This window comes from Acanthisitta chloris, unplaced genomic scaffold (assembly GCF_000695815.1).
Source record: "Acanthisitta chloris isolate BGI_N310 unplaced genomic scaffold, ASM69581v1 scaffold12733, whole genome shotgun sequence".
In the NCBI taxonomy this organism is placed as follows: domain Eukaryota; kingdom Metazoa; phylum Chordata; class Aves; order Passeriformes; family Acanthisittidae; genus Acanthisitta; species Acanthisitta chloris.
The window spans coordinates 3,103-20,751 of record NW_008666631.1 but is presented as its reverse complement, the minus strand read 5'-3'; the positions used below and the strand labels follow the sequence as shown (position 1 = coordinate 20,751).

The following is a 17,649-nucleotide window of genomic DNA, read 5'->3' as shown; positions in this document are numbered from 1 at the left end:
TCTGCAGCTTGGGCATCCTGGAGTAAAACTCCTGGGGTTTCCAGGTGACTCTCTTAATTGTGAGAATATGTTTTCCTGGATGCTGCCATTGATTTGGGCATCTGTACTGCTGCACAGTTTTTATGGTGTTAGAAATGTGCTCATATGAGGGGTTATCAGTCCCTCAGTGCTTTTCTCCCTGCTGTGAGCAGAGCTCTGATATTAAGCAGCGCTGCTCTGAAATTCCAAGAGCAGAGATGCAGAGATGTCTGGTACCACTGAACACCTGAGAAAGGGAAGCTGCTTGGCTTGTGTGTCAGTTAGCATTGTATGACCATAGCTTTGCATTCTGAGTCCAAATCTGTGTCGGTATTGCTGAGTGAGAGACTGTCTGTGTCCCAGCACTGAGCTCTGCAGGCAGTTCTCTAACTGTACACACAGGCTGGAGTCCTCAGAGTCCTCGTGGAATGAAGAGTCTGAAAGGCAGAGAGAATTGGGATTATTCACCTGGAGAAGAGAAGCTTCAGGGTGACCTAATGGCAGCCTTCCAATACCTGAAGGAGCTACAAGAAAGGTGGAGAGAGACTATTTACAAGGGCATGGATGGACAGGACAAGGGCGAGTGGCTTCACACTGACAGTCTATGGAAGGTCCCTTCCAATCCAAACCATTCCATGATTCGATGTTCAGCATCGAATTGTCTCCACTCTGAGTTCCATCTTTGAGGTATGCTGTTAGGATCCTAGTTCTGCACCACATACATTATGTGAAGTTACTTGAAATACTTCCTTCCAGGCATTCTTAGCTTGTGAGTAAACTGTGAGCAAAATAACAAGCAGTGGAGTGTAGCAGAAGAGAAGTGGGAAGTTATCATCTCTGTGGTATTAGTGTTGTCCCCATGGTCTGTGTTTTGGTCTGCATGGCTGGTTATTGATTAGTGAATATTGAGTGTGGGTCAGGAGCTTCTCTACCAGCTCCAGGCTGATGTGTGAATAACTGATGGCTACAACTACCAGGAGGTCTGGTGCTCTTGTAACCTCCTGTCAATAGAAGTTTATAACTTCTTTTCTTTCTAAATACTATGGTCTCTGTCTCCATTTGCTTATTGGAATTGTCTGAACCTGTTGTCTCATCAGTTCTGACCTCTGGTGACATCTGTGTCCTTGATCTGTGATACCAAAGAGCTTAGTCTTGTTTGGGGAATGTTTTTCCTGGTCCATGGTAGGAATTGGTTTTAGGTTCTGAGTGCAGCACTCGGCTTGTCACACAGCAGGTCACACAAGGTAATTTGCCCTTCCCCTCTGACTCTGGATGCCATAAAGTTTGTTCACTGTGTCAACAGACTTGAAAGGTCTCTTCCCTCAAATTACTTGGAGGTTCACCATTACTTCCTGTGCATCTCCTCTCTGCTGCAAGTGCATCTCTGCATCACAGACATGGCTCAGTCCCAGCAGACATCCCTTCCCCTCTCTGCTGTGTCATCGAGGGCCTCTGCAGGAGGAGCTTTCACTGCTCTTGTTTTCTCTACTCCTGTATCACCTCCTTTTCCCCAGCTGTGGCAGATTCTAAGCCCCATGATCCTGCCTTGACCATGCTTTCTGCTCCCTGAGTTTCTGCCCAACTGGCTGTACCAGCTTCAGGCTCATTCTTGGCAGGAGGAGCCTCAGGCTATCCCCTGCGTCATGATAGCACTGGTCTGACTGCTTCAGGGGTTGGGTTTGCAGTGTGGTGTGGGACATCTCCTGCTGAGGTCCAGCAGTGCTGCTGAGCTGGCAGTGCTGTGCAGGGGGTGATCAGTGAGCCCACGTGCTAGGCCTGCTCAGGAACCATCTGGTACTGTGCCAGCAGCTCTGTGGTGCAGGCATGGAACCACAGAACTGATGCTTTGTGAAATATGATACAAGTTTTGTGCAAATTTGGTGGGTTTGCTGTTTCCAAGATTGACCATCGAGAGGATAAGGTTCCTTGGAAAAAAAGTATTATTCTAAAATTAATCTTAGAGTTGATAAAATAGTCAGGGGACAAAGCCTGGGTTGTGTAAGTGCTATCACTGCACATGCTCTCATTTAACTTTCAAATGTTTCAGCTAAACCCACATTTAACCATTAACTCTGAACTCTGGCCTGTAAAGTCATTCCTTGTTAGGAACCTTCACTGTAAGCATGCAGAATGGGTCAGGAATTGAGCAGTTAGGAAAGGTTTTTGATTGGTTTGGGTTTAGAGCAGAGTGGTGATGGTGTTGGGGTGTTAGAGGAGAATCACTTGTCAGGAGAGTTGCCTTGCTGAGGTGTAGTGCTTGACATGCTTCGGTGATGTCAGTGCAGGGGGAGGTTACCACAGCCTGGGCAGAAGGATATGCTACTCAGAATGGGCGCAAAGGATGCAGAATTGATGGGCCACAAGGACACTTGGCAGAACTCCCCAAGATAAGGGAGAAACCAATAAAAGCCAGCTCAGCACTGTGCTGAATCAGCTCCCACAGGTGTTTCCCAATAAACCACTGAGCCAAGGGGGCAGAAACACTGAGCAGGGAACTAATGAGCATAAGGTGAGGGAATCATTAGCTAGTAGAAGATAGAATGCTAATTAATAAGAGAGCTAGGTAACGTACAGCCTTTGTTTGCTAAAATGTTGAAGTAGTGAAAAGTTTTGGTAGCTGTGTGCTGGCTCTGGGGATTTGCCCCCAAACCTTTGTGGGCAGCACTGAAATCAGTCTAGTGCCTCAGCTCTGGGTGGGGATTGGCCTCTTGCACACCAAGGGAAAGAACCTGTTTGGAGACAGCAGTGAGGTGGAGGCTCCTTCTGAGCTGCATTGTCACACACATCTGGGGAGGAATTCCCCTGGACTGTCCTTGGAGTAAAGCCTGGAGTTGCTGCATGGAGGCGACAGTTCAGTTGTTTCCCCTGACTCTGCTCTCAGCTCACTGGTTTTACAGTGCAGTGTGACTCTTCCTGGTCCATGGTGAACTTTGTCTCTTTTACTTGTCCTCTGAGTGAATTCTGTAAGGAAACTCCCCTCTTCCCTTTACTCCTTCAGTGAGCACAAGAAGAGAAAGGAGCAAATCTGCTGAAACCTCTGTGACAGATCTCATTTTCAAGCCTGCTTGGTGTTGTGTTTGATCACATTACTGAAAAATAAAGCTTTGTCTCCCTTCTAATTTACAGCTCTCAGAGAAAGATAAACCTTATGTGGATATCCAGGGCTTGACAGCTTCCACCATGGAAATCCTGCTGGACTTTGTGTACACAGAAACTGTGCATGTGACAGTAGAGAATGTCCAAGAATTGCTCCCAGCAGCCTGTCTGCTTCAGCTGAAAGGTAATTCAAGGATCAGCACAAACTGCACCATTGCTGCTGTGGAGAGATTTGGTTTGTCTGACCCTCAGTGGATGGAAGAGAGATTTGGGGGGGTGATATTTACAAGTAGTTATGTCAAACTTCTGTTGTCTTGTGCTCTGTGGTCTCGTTGGTAGAGGGACTGACTTGAGTGGAAAAATGATGATAAAAGAGGTCATTGTTCCATGCTTTGGGCTACTGTATTTCTGCAGGAGTATTCCCAAGAGGAATTGTGGGCTGTATAGTGCATAAATGTTAGAGCTCAGCCAACTTATAATAAGCAAATTCTAGATGCCATTTGACCTGCCAGTACAGTATGTTTGGGTGGGTACCAGCCTGGTTGGTGTCATTGCATGTGCACCTATGGAGCTATCTCAGGCAGTTATCCCAAATCCCAGGCAACTCTCCAAAAGTTACAATAGAAAACCTAGAAATCTGGTAGCCATCTCCACATTTGTGGTTTGCAGTCCATGAAGCTGAGTACAGCTCACACTGGAGTCTTTTCCTAGTACCAGATTGATGTCATTTTTTTCATTGAAGTGGAGCAGCCAGAGCCCAGGGCAGCCCAGACACATGGTGTGGCTGCTGGGTGTCTTCACAGCCTCCACAGCCACACTTGCATGTGTGTGTTTGTGTAGTATCTTTACTTGTTGTGTGAGTTGGATTTTCATTGTGTTTAGAACCTTCCCTTTGAAGCCCTACCCAGAGCAGTGACTGACAGTAGAGCAGTGCTCATTCACCCCTCCCATTTTCCGTAGGTGTCAAACAAGCTTGCTGTGAGTTTCTAGAAAGCCAACTGGATCCATCAAATTGTTTGGGCATTCGGGATTTTGCTGAGACACACAATTGTGTGGATCTAATGCAAGCTGCAGAGGTCTTCAGCCAGAAACATTTTCCAGAAGTGGTTCAGCATGAAGAGTTTATCCTCTTAAATCAAGAAGAGGTTGAAAAGCTCATCAAGTGTGATGAAATTCAGGTAAAACCTGAAAAGTATCATTCCTGTGCAAAGCATTGTAGTGGAACATGGAAAGCAGTCAGAAATAAGTCCATCCTGTGCACTTCTCACACAGTTCTGAATCTGGAATTGAATTTTCAAGAAGCTTCTAAATTTTTTGCTGATTTGTATTTCGATCAATACCTTGTAGCTTCTCTGTAAGAATTTGCTGTCACATAAGTGTTTCCTGCAAGTCAATCCAGTGAGTTCCCTCTGCAGAGTCCTTTGTCTCCTCCTTTCCCTGGAGAAGACAAGCTGTATCAATGCCTACATTTCAGACATACCCCAAGGCTAACTTTTATTTGCCTGTTTGCTGCTGCTCAGCAGCACAAAAAGTGCATCCCCAGGATGGTGCAGGGTGGTCTGACTGAGTTACAGGCAGATTTGGTACCCTTGATGGGTTTCTGCAGGGTTTGCTCTTTGGCTGGAACATGCCAAAAAGATTTTTCCAACTTCTCTATGAATAAGTTGATCATTCCCTGGTAATGAGGATGGCCTTGATTAGTTATTGAGGTGGGTTTTGTGGAGAGCTGATACTCACTGCCGTTGAGGGGATTGAAGCAATCACTATTCAGAGCTCAGGGGAACAGGAACTTTTGGAAGCAAACCAATGTGTAAGGGATAGCTTTGGGATTCCTGAAAAGTCAGTACTGGGGTAGCCAGGGGAGACTTGTTGATGTGTGCCTTGAAAGTGGTCTTCAGCCACACTGACATCCTCTTGCTAATGAGACTGTTCGAGGAAGACTGTGTGGGACAGCAGTGACTGCCCAGTGCAGGAGGCTGAGTGTGTTTGGTGTTCGACAAGCCACAGCTCAGTGCTGTGCATCGTGGTGGTACTGACAGCACCATCTGGGCAGGGAGCAAGGAATAATGAGGAACTTGAGAGTGACTGAGCCAGGCTTATCAGATGGTCTGCACAGGGAACAACATTCCTTGTGGGCTGGAAGGGCTGGTTCAGGCCTTGCAGGAGTGTGCATGTCCTGTCACACCGTAACACATGACCAGCGGAGCAAGGGAGGGGATTCTCCCCCTCTTCTCTGTCCTTGAGACCTTGCCTGGAGCACTCTGTCCCGGACTGGGGTCCTCAGTGCTGTTAGAGCGAGTCCAGAGGAGGCCATGGAGATGCTCTGAGGGCTGGAGCCTCTCTGCTCTGGAGCCAGGCTGAGAGAGCTGGGGGTGTCCAGCCTGGAGAAGAGAAGCTCCAGGGAGGCCTTAGAGCCCCATCCAGTGGCTAAGGGGCTTATAAAAAGGAGGAAGAGTGACTTTTGGCATGGGATACTGATAGGACAATGGGTAATGGTTTTAAAGTAAAAGAGGAAAGATTTAGACTAGATGTTGGGAAGAAATTCTTCCTTGTAAGTGTGGTGAGGCACTGGCACAGATTGCCCAGAGCAGCTGAGGCTGCTCCATCCCTGAGAGTGTTCCAGGCTGGGTTGGACAAGGCTTGGAGCAACCTGGGCTGGTGGAAGGTGTCCCTGCCCATGGCAGGGGGTGGGATGAGATGAGCTTAAGGTGTATTCCAATCCAAACCATTCTGGGATAAGGCAAAGAGACCAAATCTCTCTCTTGCTGTGCCAGGTTAGAGGTGTTGTGCAGGATCAGAGGGTGCAAGGGAGCCCCCTTGGAAAATCCCTGGGCTGTTGGAGGGCACAATGGCAGGTCCTCCCTGTGGTGCTATGGTTAGTGTTACTCATTGCTTATCAGAAAACAGAAATTGATTTCATGAACAACAAAGCTGTTAGATATACCTGAGTACATTCAGTTCAGGAGGGATTAAATTGATGCAGGATTATTGCATTTAAGGAGGGGGTGAGGAAATTGGAAACAATACAGTACTCTGCTCTCCTGTGAGCTCTGATTATCCTTTCCCTGTAATTCCAGTAGAAAGAGGCCATTCCAAATCACACTGTAGCAAATATAAATCAATGGCTTGGAAGAATGGCCTTATGTAATTAACCTCTGTGGCTCCCTACTTCAGAGCAGTTTGCACAGACAGCTTCAAAGGGACCAGGCAGAGACTGGTGGGAAGGCTCAATCACAGGATCTCCTTTAGCTTCATATTTAATCTCAGTTAACAGACCTTGTGATAATAAATGTCTGATGATCTGGTAGACATGCAAAAAGAAAACCAAGCCTAGATGATATATTGTAGAGATTTTTCCAATTCTTTTGCTTTTGGTAATCACAGATGTCAAAAGCACCTGAGGCTCTCTAACAGTATCATAATTTGATAGATTAGTCAGTGCCATCTCTGGAGGGGGTGTAAGCACCAGTGTGTGCTGGTCCTAAAGTGAGACAGAAACAAGCTAGTGATTAAATAAACATTCATGCCCTGTGGTTCTCCACTCTGAAATCCACTTGTTTCTTACATGTGAATGGAAATAAAACAAACCCCTCAAATGTCCCAGGTGTGGCTGGGGTGTTCCATGGGCAGTGCATGGACACAGGGCTGCTGAGGCTGAGCCAGACACTGCTCCATGCAAAGGGAATGTGATTCTGATCATCTCCATGATGACAGTTTGCATTTTGCAGGATCACAGCTCCTGCCCTGCTGAGAATCTAGGGAGCTGCCCTGTGAGTTCCTGTGGTCAGTGACTGGTGGCTCCTGGCTCTGGACTCTGCTCCCCATCACACTGCTCACTCATGGCATTCACACTGCCCACTGGTGATCTCAGCTGTAAGGAAAACACAGATGTAGTTTTAAGTAAAAGAAAATGAGGGAATTGCGTCATGGTTGTAACTACAGCCCATGGGAGTTTCCCAAACACTCTTAGCTGGAGTGTCCTGCTCCCTTGCCCGTTGTGAAGCAGTGTCGGCAGCCTGGACCTTGTCTGCTCCATGGCAGCAGCTCCAAAGTTCTCCTGCAGTCTGACCAGGATGTGCCTCTTTGCAGGTAGACTCTGAGGAACCAGTGTTTGAGGCAGTTATCAACTGGGTGAAGCACTCGAAGAAGGACCGAGAGGCATCACTGCCAGAGCTGCTGCAGTACGTGCGAATGCCCCTGCTCACCCCCCGCTACATCACCGACGTCATCGACACCGAGGTACCTCCCAGGGCAGGGCCTGGCAGTCACTGCATGTCCCTGCTTGGGCTCCTGCTGTCCACACAGCATGTTCAGAGCTCTTTCTCTGCTAATGCTGTTTGATGGTGGCACTCTGGAGCTGTGCCTGCTGAGACACAGAGCCAGTGTCACACTGAGCAGGGGTTTGCAGTGCCAGCAGTCACAGCACCCTGCCCTGTCACACTGAGCAGGGGTTTGCAGTGCCAGCAGTCACAGCACCCTGCCCTGTCGCACTGAGCAGGGGTTTGCAGTGCCAGCTGTCACAGTATCCTGCCCTACAGCTGGAGTGTGCCCTGTCCAGAGCCATTACTCAGCTGTCTGCTCTCATATATGCAGCACCTTTCTGTTGTCATCCATTGTAGTCTCTAACAAGTACTTTCTGCCTTCATTCCCAAGTGCTGTCAGGTCCCCTTCCTTCAGCTGAAGGCTGCTGGCATTGATCCCAGGGAGGACATGGCTCCTCAGAAGGTGTCAGAGGTGCAGATGGCCAGCATGTACCTCTGAGTGGGGAGGACAGCAGCTGTGTGGGTCCAGGACCAGCACACAGCCAAGAGCCATGGCTAACACTGCTGTTTGTGTGCTGGGGTGCTGCAAAGGCAACCCAAAATGGAGCTGCTGATGAGATAATTAAGCTTTTCAGTGGAAGTTTCATTCCAAACAGGAAGTGATGCTGACTCCAGGCAAGGTTTGACAGGAAGGCACAGACGTTCAAAATTGCCTTCTGGTTAGATGGTAATGGGAGAGGTGTTCAGTGGTACTAGCCCATGTCACCTGACGCGTGCTGAATAGTGACTGGCAGACGTTTCTCTGTGTGGAGAAAGGCTGGTTTAGCACAGTCACCTCGGATGTGATTGTGCTAAACTGTCATATGGATCATGGATGTTCTTAAATCAGGTTGTTCTAGAGCTTAAGCGTGTTCAGTCAGGTTGTCGTGGTCTGCTTCAGGCTAATGGAGAAGGGGCTGGTACCCAAACCTTTACATCTGTTCCAGCTCCAGCCTGAGGCAGGGTGTGCACAAGCCTTCAACTCTCTCATGCACTGAGAGGACTCTCCAGCCTGACAGTATCACACACTGGTGAGACATGCTCAGCTCAGGGCAGTGTGGAGAGTGCAGGGTTGGCCCTGTGTGGGCCCTGAATACCCTGGCTGCTGTGCACAAAGATCAAGAACCTGTAAAAGTAAACCTGAACTTGCTGCAGTAGCACATGCACCAAACAGAGCATTCAGGGGAGGCTGGTCCTGGCCCTCAGCCAGGGAGGGGAATTACAGGGCATTATGCAAGGAGATGAGGCTGTCCTTGGGTGAAGTGCCCCCACTTTTCAACAAGACCTCACTGTTTCTGTTGCCTCTCCACAGCTCCATGTGCACAGGGATCAGGCTAATAGATCAGCTAAACTGCTTCATGGTGCTGTGCTGTGCTCCCCATTGTTCTCCCATGGTAGGTGCAGGCTCAGTTATGTGGGGCAGGTCGAGCCAAACTGGTTTCAAGTGTGATTTCACTGCCATCCCCGTTCCCAGACATGCTTCTGCTGGCTTAAATGGAGCAGAAGTGGCTTTTCCTTAGTTTCCCAATACAGTTATGTTCCCTATGGAAGCTGCACTGCCAGACTGAGAATGGGGCTGTTTATCACTCACACTGGCCTGCAGCTGCCTTTGCATTTCCCTGCATGCAGCGTTTGCACCACGACACTGCAGCCTGCATTCAGGTCTTCTCTGCTGTCTGAGCTGATGAGAGTTGGCTTTAGGACAGTTCTTCTGAGGTTTCTTAAAATACATTGCATGTAGCAGTGACTCATGTTTCTCCCCAGCCTTTCATCCGCTGCAGCCTGCAGTGCAGAGACCTCGTAGATGAAGCCAAGAAATTCCACCTTCGGCCTGAGCTCCGGAGCCAGATGCAAGGACCCAGGACACGAGCACGGCTGGGTGAGCGGCAGAGGGAAGGACAGAGGGGCTGGGGCACTGCAGCTGTTGTGTTATCCACCTTGTCTAGTGCCTTGCAGTTGTGCTGATGTGCTCCACAGCTTTAACTTGTCACCCCATGGTGCCCAGTGAGACACAGAGGGGCCCACAGCAAAGGACACAGGTGCCTTTTTCTCAGAGCACATTTGCTCACTACCAGTGTGGGAGTAGTTGGTTGCTGTAACCGTAAGACCAGTTTCCTGAGTTGCTGGTGCCTCCAGATGTATGGCCCAGTATGCAGCTGTCCTACAAGTGTGGGAAGAGTGTCCTCCTGTCTGAAAAGGCAGGTATCAGTGTCAGAGCTGTGAGGTGAGAGACAGCTGTCTTACAGTGACAGCAAGTTTCCACAGAGCATGTGGGAGGGGAAGGCACAAGTTGGGAGATGGAGAGATCCAGCTCTCCATTCAAAGGTATCTTTTTTTTTTTTTACTCCCTAGTCTTGATAAGGCAAATAAAAGGTGATTACTTCCTTTATTTGAGTAGCTCCTACCAAGCACGGTCGCTAAATTGTTGTGAAAGTGCTTGGCTTAGGGCTGTAAGCACTTGAGAGCAACACAGATGGGAGGGAGGAGCTACAAAAGAAGGAAAGTATTTTACTGGGTTCTCCATGACTGGCTGCTCCTCACCTGACACCCTGCTCCTGTCTCCAAACTCGCTGTCAGACTGCCTGTGCCTGTATCCCAGTGCACTCACAGGGCACTGCCATCGGTGCCAGCATGGACCATTCTTCCTGTGGGGAACTCTCCCTGTGTGTTCTCCAGTCCTGCTGTGGCTTTTGGGGACCTCAGAAACCCGTTGTGGCCTGTTTTGGGGGACAGAAAGCAGTTGAACCACAAAAGCAGGAGGAAAATGAGGTTTGTCATAGACACATAGATCAAACTTTTCTGGCCTGAAGGATGTTGTTTTGCTGTGGTTTGACCTCCAGCATGGTCCAGGCCACAGCATGTTTTTGTGGGATTTCTTACACCATTCCAATGACCTGCACTTCAGCTCAGCCTGTCATTTGCATCAGCTTTCCAGTATCTGAAAGGCCTACAAGGGAACTGTAGTAATAGGACAAGGGTGAGTGGGTTCAAAGTGACAGAGCTTTTAGGTTAGATTTACAGAAGAAACTGCTCCCTATGAGGGTGCTGAGGCACTGGCACAGATTGCCCAGAGAAGCTGTGACTGCCCCATCCCCGGGAGTGTGCCAGGCCAGGCTGGATGGGGCTTGGAACAACCTGGGCTAGTGGAAGGTCTCCCTGCACATGCAGGAGGTGGAACTGCATGAGCTTCAAGGTCCTTCCAACACAAACCATTCTGAGATTCAGTGATTTTAGAAAGACACATTTCATTTTGTTCTTAGTTGAAATGCTTCACCTGATAAAGGAGACATCACAAAAACTATTTTATTGTTAATTGTACAGGTTAGAACTGCACTTTATTGCTAAGGTGGATTCAGCCCTGCCTGCTTTAAGTGACTCCATGCCATCTGCTGTCAGCAGTGTTCCTGAGTGTCACTTACAAACTGTGATCAAGTTGTGCATTAACTTTGTATGGGAGGAACTGAAGTGGTTGCACTTGTAGCTGTCTTACAGGACAGGAAACTTTCCAAGGGGTTGGTGGAGATCTTTTTGTTTCTCTTAATGACTTTTTGTATTATTCTTCATCTGAGGCAGCAGCTCCTTTGCTTTGTGACAGACAGACAGGGTCTTGTTAGATGTTTGTTGCTTGGTGCTCAGTCCTTCTGCAGTGAAATAGGACAGTCCTAAACTCCCTGTTCCAGAAAGGGCCCAAGGGCTCCGGGGGATGCTCAGCTGTGCTAAACCTGAGCCAGGAGCTTGCTTCAAGGCAGTGAGTGCAGGGGAAGTTACAGCTCTCCAGGTCACAACTGTTGTTTAACAGTTATGGAGGAAATAAGGTAAGTTCAGGGACCATCTGAGAGAAAAGCAAGTAGAGGGAAGGCAACTTTGAAATAAAGTACCTAAGATTTAAGGGACAGTCCCTGGGAAAGTACTTCATTGTTTTCCAAGCTCCTGACAGCCTGACTTGTTTCTCAGGTGGTGAGCAAAGTCCCCTAAGTCAGGTCTAGATGTCATTGGCAACCAAGGAGAGGCCTTGTGTAGTGAGGAGGCTGCAGGGAAGCAGTCTTCCTCCTCCAGATGCCATGGGGTGGTGAGAGGTTTGAGAAACATGGTAGAAAGAATACAAAAGGTGATATAAAGGATCCAACTTCAGCACCTAACTGAGCCAGCTTGTCTTCTCAAAGTGCCTCTGGTGTTAGGAGGAACAGCCCTCCAGCTGCTGCTACCTCAGTCAGTCCTCCTGCTGCATGCCCTGAAGAGTTTCTGGCTCTTCTTCCCCACTGAGCACAGAGGGAATCTGAGTGCCTGGAGCCTCCATAGGTCCCTGCTCAAGAGCCTGATGAAAACAGAGATTTAGAGGCAGCTTTGCACCAGGAAGGGCTCAGTGTTTCTCCAGGTTGTTCCCCTGAGGTGACCCTTTGGTTGTGAAGGGATTGACTTGGCTTTGCTCTCCCTCTCTGCCCCAGGAGCCAACGAGGTGCTGCTGGTGATTGGTGGCTTCGGCAGTCAACAGTCGCCCATCGACGTGGTGGAGAAGTATGACCCCAAGACCCAGGAGTGGAGTTTCCTGCCAGTAAGGGAACGTTTGTGACCCACCCCTGGACTGAGCAGGCTGTGAGCAAACGCTGATCCTGCAGCATCAGCTGGATAGCAATCCTCTTTGGGCTGTCCTGTTCAATCTGCTTAAGAGTTCTGACAGAAATTCTTTATAGATTCCCATGGTGAATGCTGAAACCACTCGGGTTTGCAGTGGCTGAGTGAGCCCTGTGTGAGAGGGGGTTGTCACAGCCCTGATCAGCTGAGCCTGCAGAGACCCACATCTTGGCTGTGGGAGTGAGAACTATCATGTTTTTTAGTGAAGGGGTGTTAAGCTTTAAGGTTAGTGATGGTAATTGAAATGTCAATAAGAACAGTGTAATAAGTGCTGCTTTCAGGCTGCTGCATGATCCCACTGCTAGCAGTGTTCCAGAGTGTAATGGGGAGAGAAAATTCCTGCACCAAGGAGTATTACTACCCAAATTAAAATCACCTTTATCTGTGTGAAATGGTGGAGAACTGCCCCTTCTTTAATACTGCTAATCAGGTCAGAGTCAGTGTCACCTGCTGTCCCAAAACTCTGATCTTTTTGCAAGCTAAAAGCTTCATCAAATATTCGTAGTCTCCACATTTTCCCATTACCAGTCTCTGCAGGAGCCAGTGGGAGGCACACAAACGTCCCAGATGCATCAAAGATTCAGTAGCAGCATAAGATAAATGACATTTAATATGGAATATCTGAGTGCAGAGATGTGGCTCTGAGAACAGGGCAGGCAGAGAGGGTACAGGCAGGGGGAGGCACACCGTGGCTGTGTCCTCTAAAGGCACAGTGCTGCCTACCCCGGGGTGGGGGCCATTTCCCCAGGGAAACTGTCCATGCAGTGTTATTCCCCCTCTGTGACCCTTTGCTCCTTGGCTGTCCCAGAGCATCACTCGCAAGCGGCGATACGTGGCCACAGTGTCCCTGCACGACCGGATCTACGTGATCGGCGGCTACGACGGGCGCTCGCGCCTCAGCTCCGTGGAGTGCCTGGACTACACATCGGATGAGGATGGGATCTGGTACTCTGTGGCCCCCATGAACGTCCGCCGAGGGCTGGCAGGAGCCACCACCCTTGGAGGTATGTCCTGGTCCCTGCCAGGGCAACACAGCCTTTTCTCACCCTGAGCTGCTGTTTGCAGCGTGGGCTGGTGCCGGGGGAGGAGGGGAGCTGTGATTGTGCCTTCTCATCACTGGGATGCAGAAATGGAAAGCTTGCCCACATATCCTGAGAGGAGCTCTGCCTCCACTGCCTTCCTACGGCATCTGTGCATCCAAGGAAAGGGGCTCTGTGAGGGATTACAGAGTGGGAAGTTCTCAGGGTGGTGACAGTGGTGGGTAATACTGAGCACAGGGCACCCGTTACAGCACTGGAGAGACTGGGGCATGTACAGGGAAGGACTGAGGACTTTGGGGTGTGTGACATGAGACTGGTGATGGGCAGGGTTTGGGTTTGGCCATGGAGGTGTTTCAGTGGTTCTGCAGCACAAAAGAAATACCAGGGTGTGCATGTTCTTCATCCAACAGCAAGTAGCAGATTTAAGGGCCAGATGGGTTTGTGTGTGTTTGTTGGGCCTGTGAGCAGTGAGCCAGGGGAGGAGCCTGGGTTTGTCTTAGCTCCCAGTGCCAAGCTCTGGTGGTGGTGTGTGGTTTGCAGCCCGTGTTGTAGTTGTGCTCCATCTGTGAGGGCCCTTGTGCTCCATGTGCATGGCTGATGTTTGACTCTGGGTCTCACCTTTGTCACTGCAGACATGATCTACGTCTCAGGAGGGTTCGATGGGAGTCGTCGTCACACCAGTATGGAGCGCTATGACCCCAACATTGACCAGTGGAGTATGCTGGGAGACATGCAGACAGCACGGGAGGGAGCAGGGCTTGTGGTGGCCAATGGAGTGATCTACTGCCTCGGTAGGTGTCCTCAGGACCTCTGGGAGCTCTTCAAATCCCAGTGTTTTACAGAAATGCCTGTGCAGGTGCCACCTGGGGAGCACCAACCTGTCACATCCAGGTTAACAAAGGTTTGACCCCTCTGCCCTGGGCACTCACAGCTGTGCCAATGGGTACTGCCTGTTTTCACTGTCCCCATTGCAATGACTTTGACTGGAGCTGCCATATCATTGCAGGAAATGCTGCAAGGGGCAAATTATACACAGTTCACTGGCACAGGTTGCCCAGGGAGGCTGTGGCTGCCCCAACCGTGGCAGTGTTCAAAACCAGGTTGGATAAAGCATTGAGCAACCTGCTCTGGTGGGAGGTGTCCCTGCCCAGGGCAGGGAGTTGGAGCTGGATGATCTCCAAGGTCCGTTACAGACCCTTAACACACTATGAAACTATGAGACAATTCACACACACTGCTTTTGAGGGACAGCTGAAGTGTGGAGGATGAGCAGTGCCAGCTGAGGCTTGCATGGCCTGGGCAGTGGCTAAATGCCCAGAGAAGAAGCAGGTAGCCCCAGAACAGAGGGTGCACCTGCACCACACAAAGCAGCGGTGGCTGTAGTGCTCCGGAAATGTGTCCTGAGCTGTGTGTTCTCCAGCTCCTTTCTGTAGCACTTGTTGCAGTTTGAGCCCCACACCAGCTGTGATAGAGTGAGAGTACCAAAGGGCAAAGCACTCTGGAGCGTGTTCTGTAGGTCATCTTCTGGGCCCCAGAAAAGGCAGGGCCAGCACTGCACCCACATCTGTTGCAGCCCTGTTCCTGGGGAGTCACAGATATTGCACACTGGTTTCATAGAATCCCAGACTGGTCTGGGTTGGAATGAACCTTAAAGATCATCCAGTTCCATCCCCTGTCATGGGCAAGGACACCTTCCACCGGCCCAGGTTGTGCCAAGCCCTGTCCAGCCTGGCTTGAACACTGCCACAAACCAACCTGGTTTATGGTTTCACTTTCCCCTCCCAAATTCCTTTTCCTCACTCTGTCCCTGAGGCAGCTGGCAGCGCAGTGCTCCTTTGGTGAAGCTGCACAATGAGATTTCTTGGAATCCTCTTGTGAAACATCTTTTGAGACATCCCAGCCTGTCCTGCAGCCTCCTGCAGCTGTGGCTGCAGCACAGACCTGAGCCAACACAGCTGCACATCAGCACATCTGCAGGGCAGTGTCAGCAGTGGCCTCAGTGTGCCCAGAGGCAGCTCAGGGCAGCATGAGGCTGGCCTGGTGCTGGTTTGGGGAGGTGATGCTCTCCCATATGTCCCAGGAGCAGAGCTGGCTCTGGACTAGCTGCAGAATCCTCTGTCCCACCACCTGTGGATGAGCTGTGTTGGTGGCAGTGCCACACTGTGTGCAGGGTGATCCAGGCCTGTTACTGCTCTCTACACAGCAAACATTCTCCAGAAGCCAAGCCCATGGTTTGCTCCTGTGTTGTGTTCCAGGTGGCTATGATGGGCTGAACATCCTGAATTCTGTGGAGAGGTATGACCCCCACACTGGTCACTGGACAAATGTCACCCCAATGGCCACCAAGCGCTCAGGTAAGAGCCACAGTGCCTTGAGGTCAGTGTGTTTCCTGCTGCACGGAGTGGTCACTGCTGGTGTGTTCTGCTGCCCTGGAGGATGCTCTGGCCCCACTGGGTGGTTTGGCTGCGAGAAAGAATGATTTCAGGATACACTAGCTTGAATCCCCAAGAGAAATATTCACATCCCTGATGTCCCCATCTCATGCTGGGGTGTGTATAGAGGAATGTGGGCAGGTTACAAGGAGGGAGAGGAAGTCCTATGTGACTTCCAAAACTAGCTACAGTGCTCAGCTTGGAGAAGAGCTGGCAAGACACAAACTATAGAGCAGAGAGAGTTGGCTAAGTCAGTGCTTGTCATCTGCACAGGACACAGCGAGGGCAGGTGTGCCCTGTCCAGCTGCTCCTCCACTGCACTCTGATCTGCAGGGCCTCAGCTTCTGGGGCAGCAGGAACACAGAGCAGCACTGCCAGAGCAGTGTCACCCTGCAGTGCTCTTGAAAGGACTTGAAACGTGGTGCAGTCACACGTTAATTATCCCCCACCAGCTCTTGGCTTGTCTCCTGCTTGGAGCTCTAAATGAGGTTTGAGGTAGCAGCTCTATCTAGGAGGAGAATATAGTTTAAATCCTACTTTTGGAGTAACTTGCTGCCTCAGCCCTCCTTCATTTCTCATAGGAATTCCTGTGGGGCCCCTGTGTGCAGAGGTGTTGGCTCTGTTCCCCAGGCCCCCTGCCTTGCCCTTCAGTCCAAGCAGCCATGTGGGCACAGGCAGGGTGCTCAGTGCCTGCACAGCTGAGTGGGTCCAGTGAGGCAGTTCTGTCCTTACAGACCCTCTTTCAAAACCCTTTTGAAGTTACTTATTCTCTGCTTCTTTCAGTAACTGCCCCTCAGAGTGAGCCTGGGCAGCACTGCTCCGTGTGATCCCTGGGCAGTGTTCCTGGTGAGGAACAAGGGCTGAGGGCTCATTAAAACTGGTTTCTGTTCCAAAAACATTTCAGCTCTCTTGTGCCTGCAGTGGCATTCACCAAACCCCCAAGCTTTAAATATTTACTCCTGTGACAGGGCTATTCCTGTGAAGTGTGGGTTGGAAAGCATTTCCCATCTGCTGAGAATGGTTTGATTTAGGAGGTGGATGCTTTCCACACCAGGAAGACTCCACATAAAACACAGGATAAAATCTGCAGGTTTTCCTGTCAGAGGCACTGTGTGAGACTGATCCATGGATCCCTAGGAAGCTTGAGAATGAGATGATTTCCCCAAGGGCTCTGCTGTGGGCACCAGAGAAGATGGCTTTGGGCAAGACCAGAAGCAGAATTCAAGGGAGAAGCCTTCTACAATAGGCATTTCCCAGGTGTTTGCTCTTTTCCCACAGGCCTTGGAGGCTTTGGTAGCAGTGCCTCAGCCTTCAAAGAGAGCAAGCAGGCATGTGGTGAGGCACTTGGCCCTGGCGGTGGCTCAGCTGATTCTGTCCTCAGCGCTGTGACCTGGAGCAGCAGGGTGTGCCCAAAGACCTTTTTTAGCTCAGGCTTTTGTGCTGCCACTCTGGTACCAGCAGCTCAGGTACTAGTTGCACTTGCAGCCTCCCTCCAGGTGTCAGTTCAGTCCATCCTGGTGAACTTGGACCCTGTAGGACTTTTTTGGCCCCCCAAAAAAAGCTTTCTAGAGTTGTCTGTGTGTGGGTCTTCAGATTCCAAGGCAAGGACTAAAAGCAGTGTTGGCTTTATTCACAGAGATTGTTTCCTCCTTGTTTCTCTTCAGCTCTTAGGACAGATTCTGGTGGGAGGCCACCCCTTAGAGACCTTGGCCTTACTGCATTGCTGGACCCAGCTTCCCTGATGAGGTCTTGGTCTGGCCTTCTCAGCCAGAATCTTCCTCACCAAAGCTCCCAGAGTCCCCAGTGGGACAGCCTGGCCATTCCCAGCTGTTCCAGTGCTCTCAGCAAGGACAGACAGGGAGAGTGAGGGTGCACTTAGTGGGACAGGAAGTCTCTTTGTCTCAGGAAACTCTTATACCCTGTATGTAGAAGAAACAGAGCTGTGCCAAAGAGCTGCAGGGCAGCTGGTTTGTTTCCTTGGGATATTTATCAGTGCAACAGTTTCATGTTGGTGGGACACCCTAGCAGGGCTGACTGTGCCCCAAGGTGCAGCTCAGAATGGTCGTGGTGGTGGCCACCCAAAGCCACCAAGTGTATTGTTGCCTCACTGTGTCCTTCAGTGCTTTACCT

General features: G+C 50.2%; 1 protein-coding gene across 1 annotated transcript in view; it reads left to right on the top strand.

Moving 5' to 3' along the window:
* Positions 1-3,120: 3,120 nt before the first annotated feature.
* The window catches only part of KLHL12 (kelch-like family member 12), a gene marked incomplete at its 5' end in the record, with an annotated part of 15,875 nt that continues 1,346 nt past the window's right edge, over positions 3,121-17,649 (top strand). Inside the window, 8 exons of the mRNA XM_009072210.1 lie at positions 3,121-3,298; positions 4,075-4,292; positions 7,204-7,353; positions 9,180-9,294; positions 11,861-11,967; positions 12,856-13,051; positions 13,720-13,878; positions 15,343-15,441. Of these exons, the coding sequence (XP_009070458.1) occupies positions 3,121-3,298; positions 4,075-4,292; positions 7,204-7,353; positions 9,180-9,294; positions 11,861-11,967; positions 12,856-13,051; positions 13,720-13,878; positions 15,343-15,441 (1,222 nt within the window). The remainder of the gene's footprint in view (positions 3,299-4,074; positions 4,293-7,203; positions 7,354-9,179; positions 9,295-11,860; positions 11,968-12,855; positions 13,052-13,719; positions 13,879-15,342; positions 15,442-17,649) is intronic.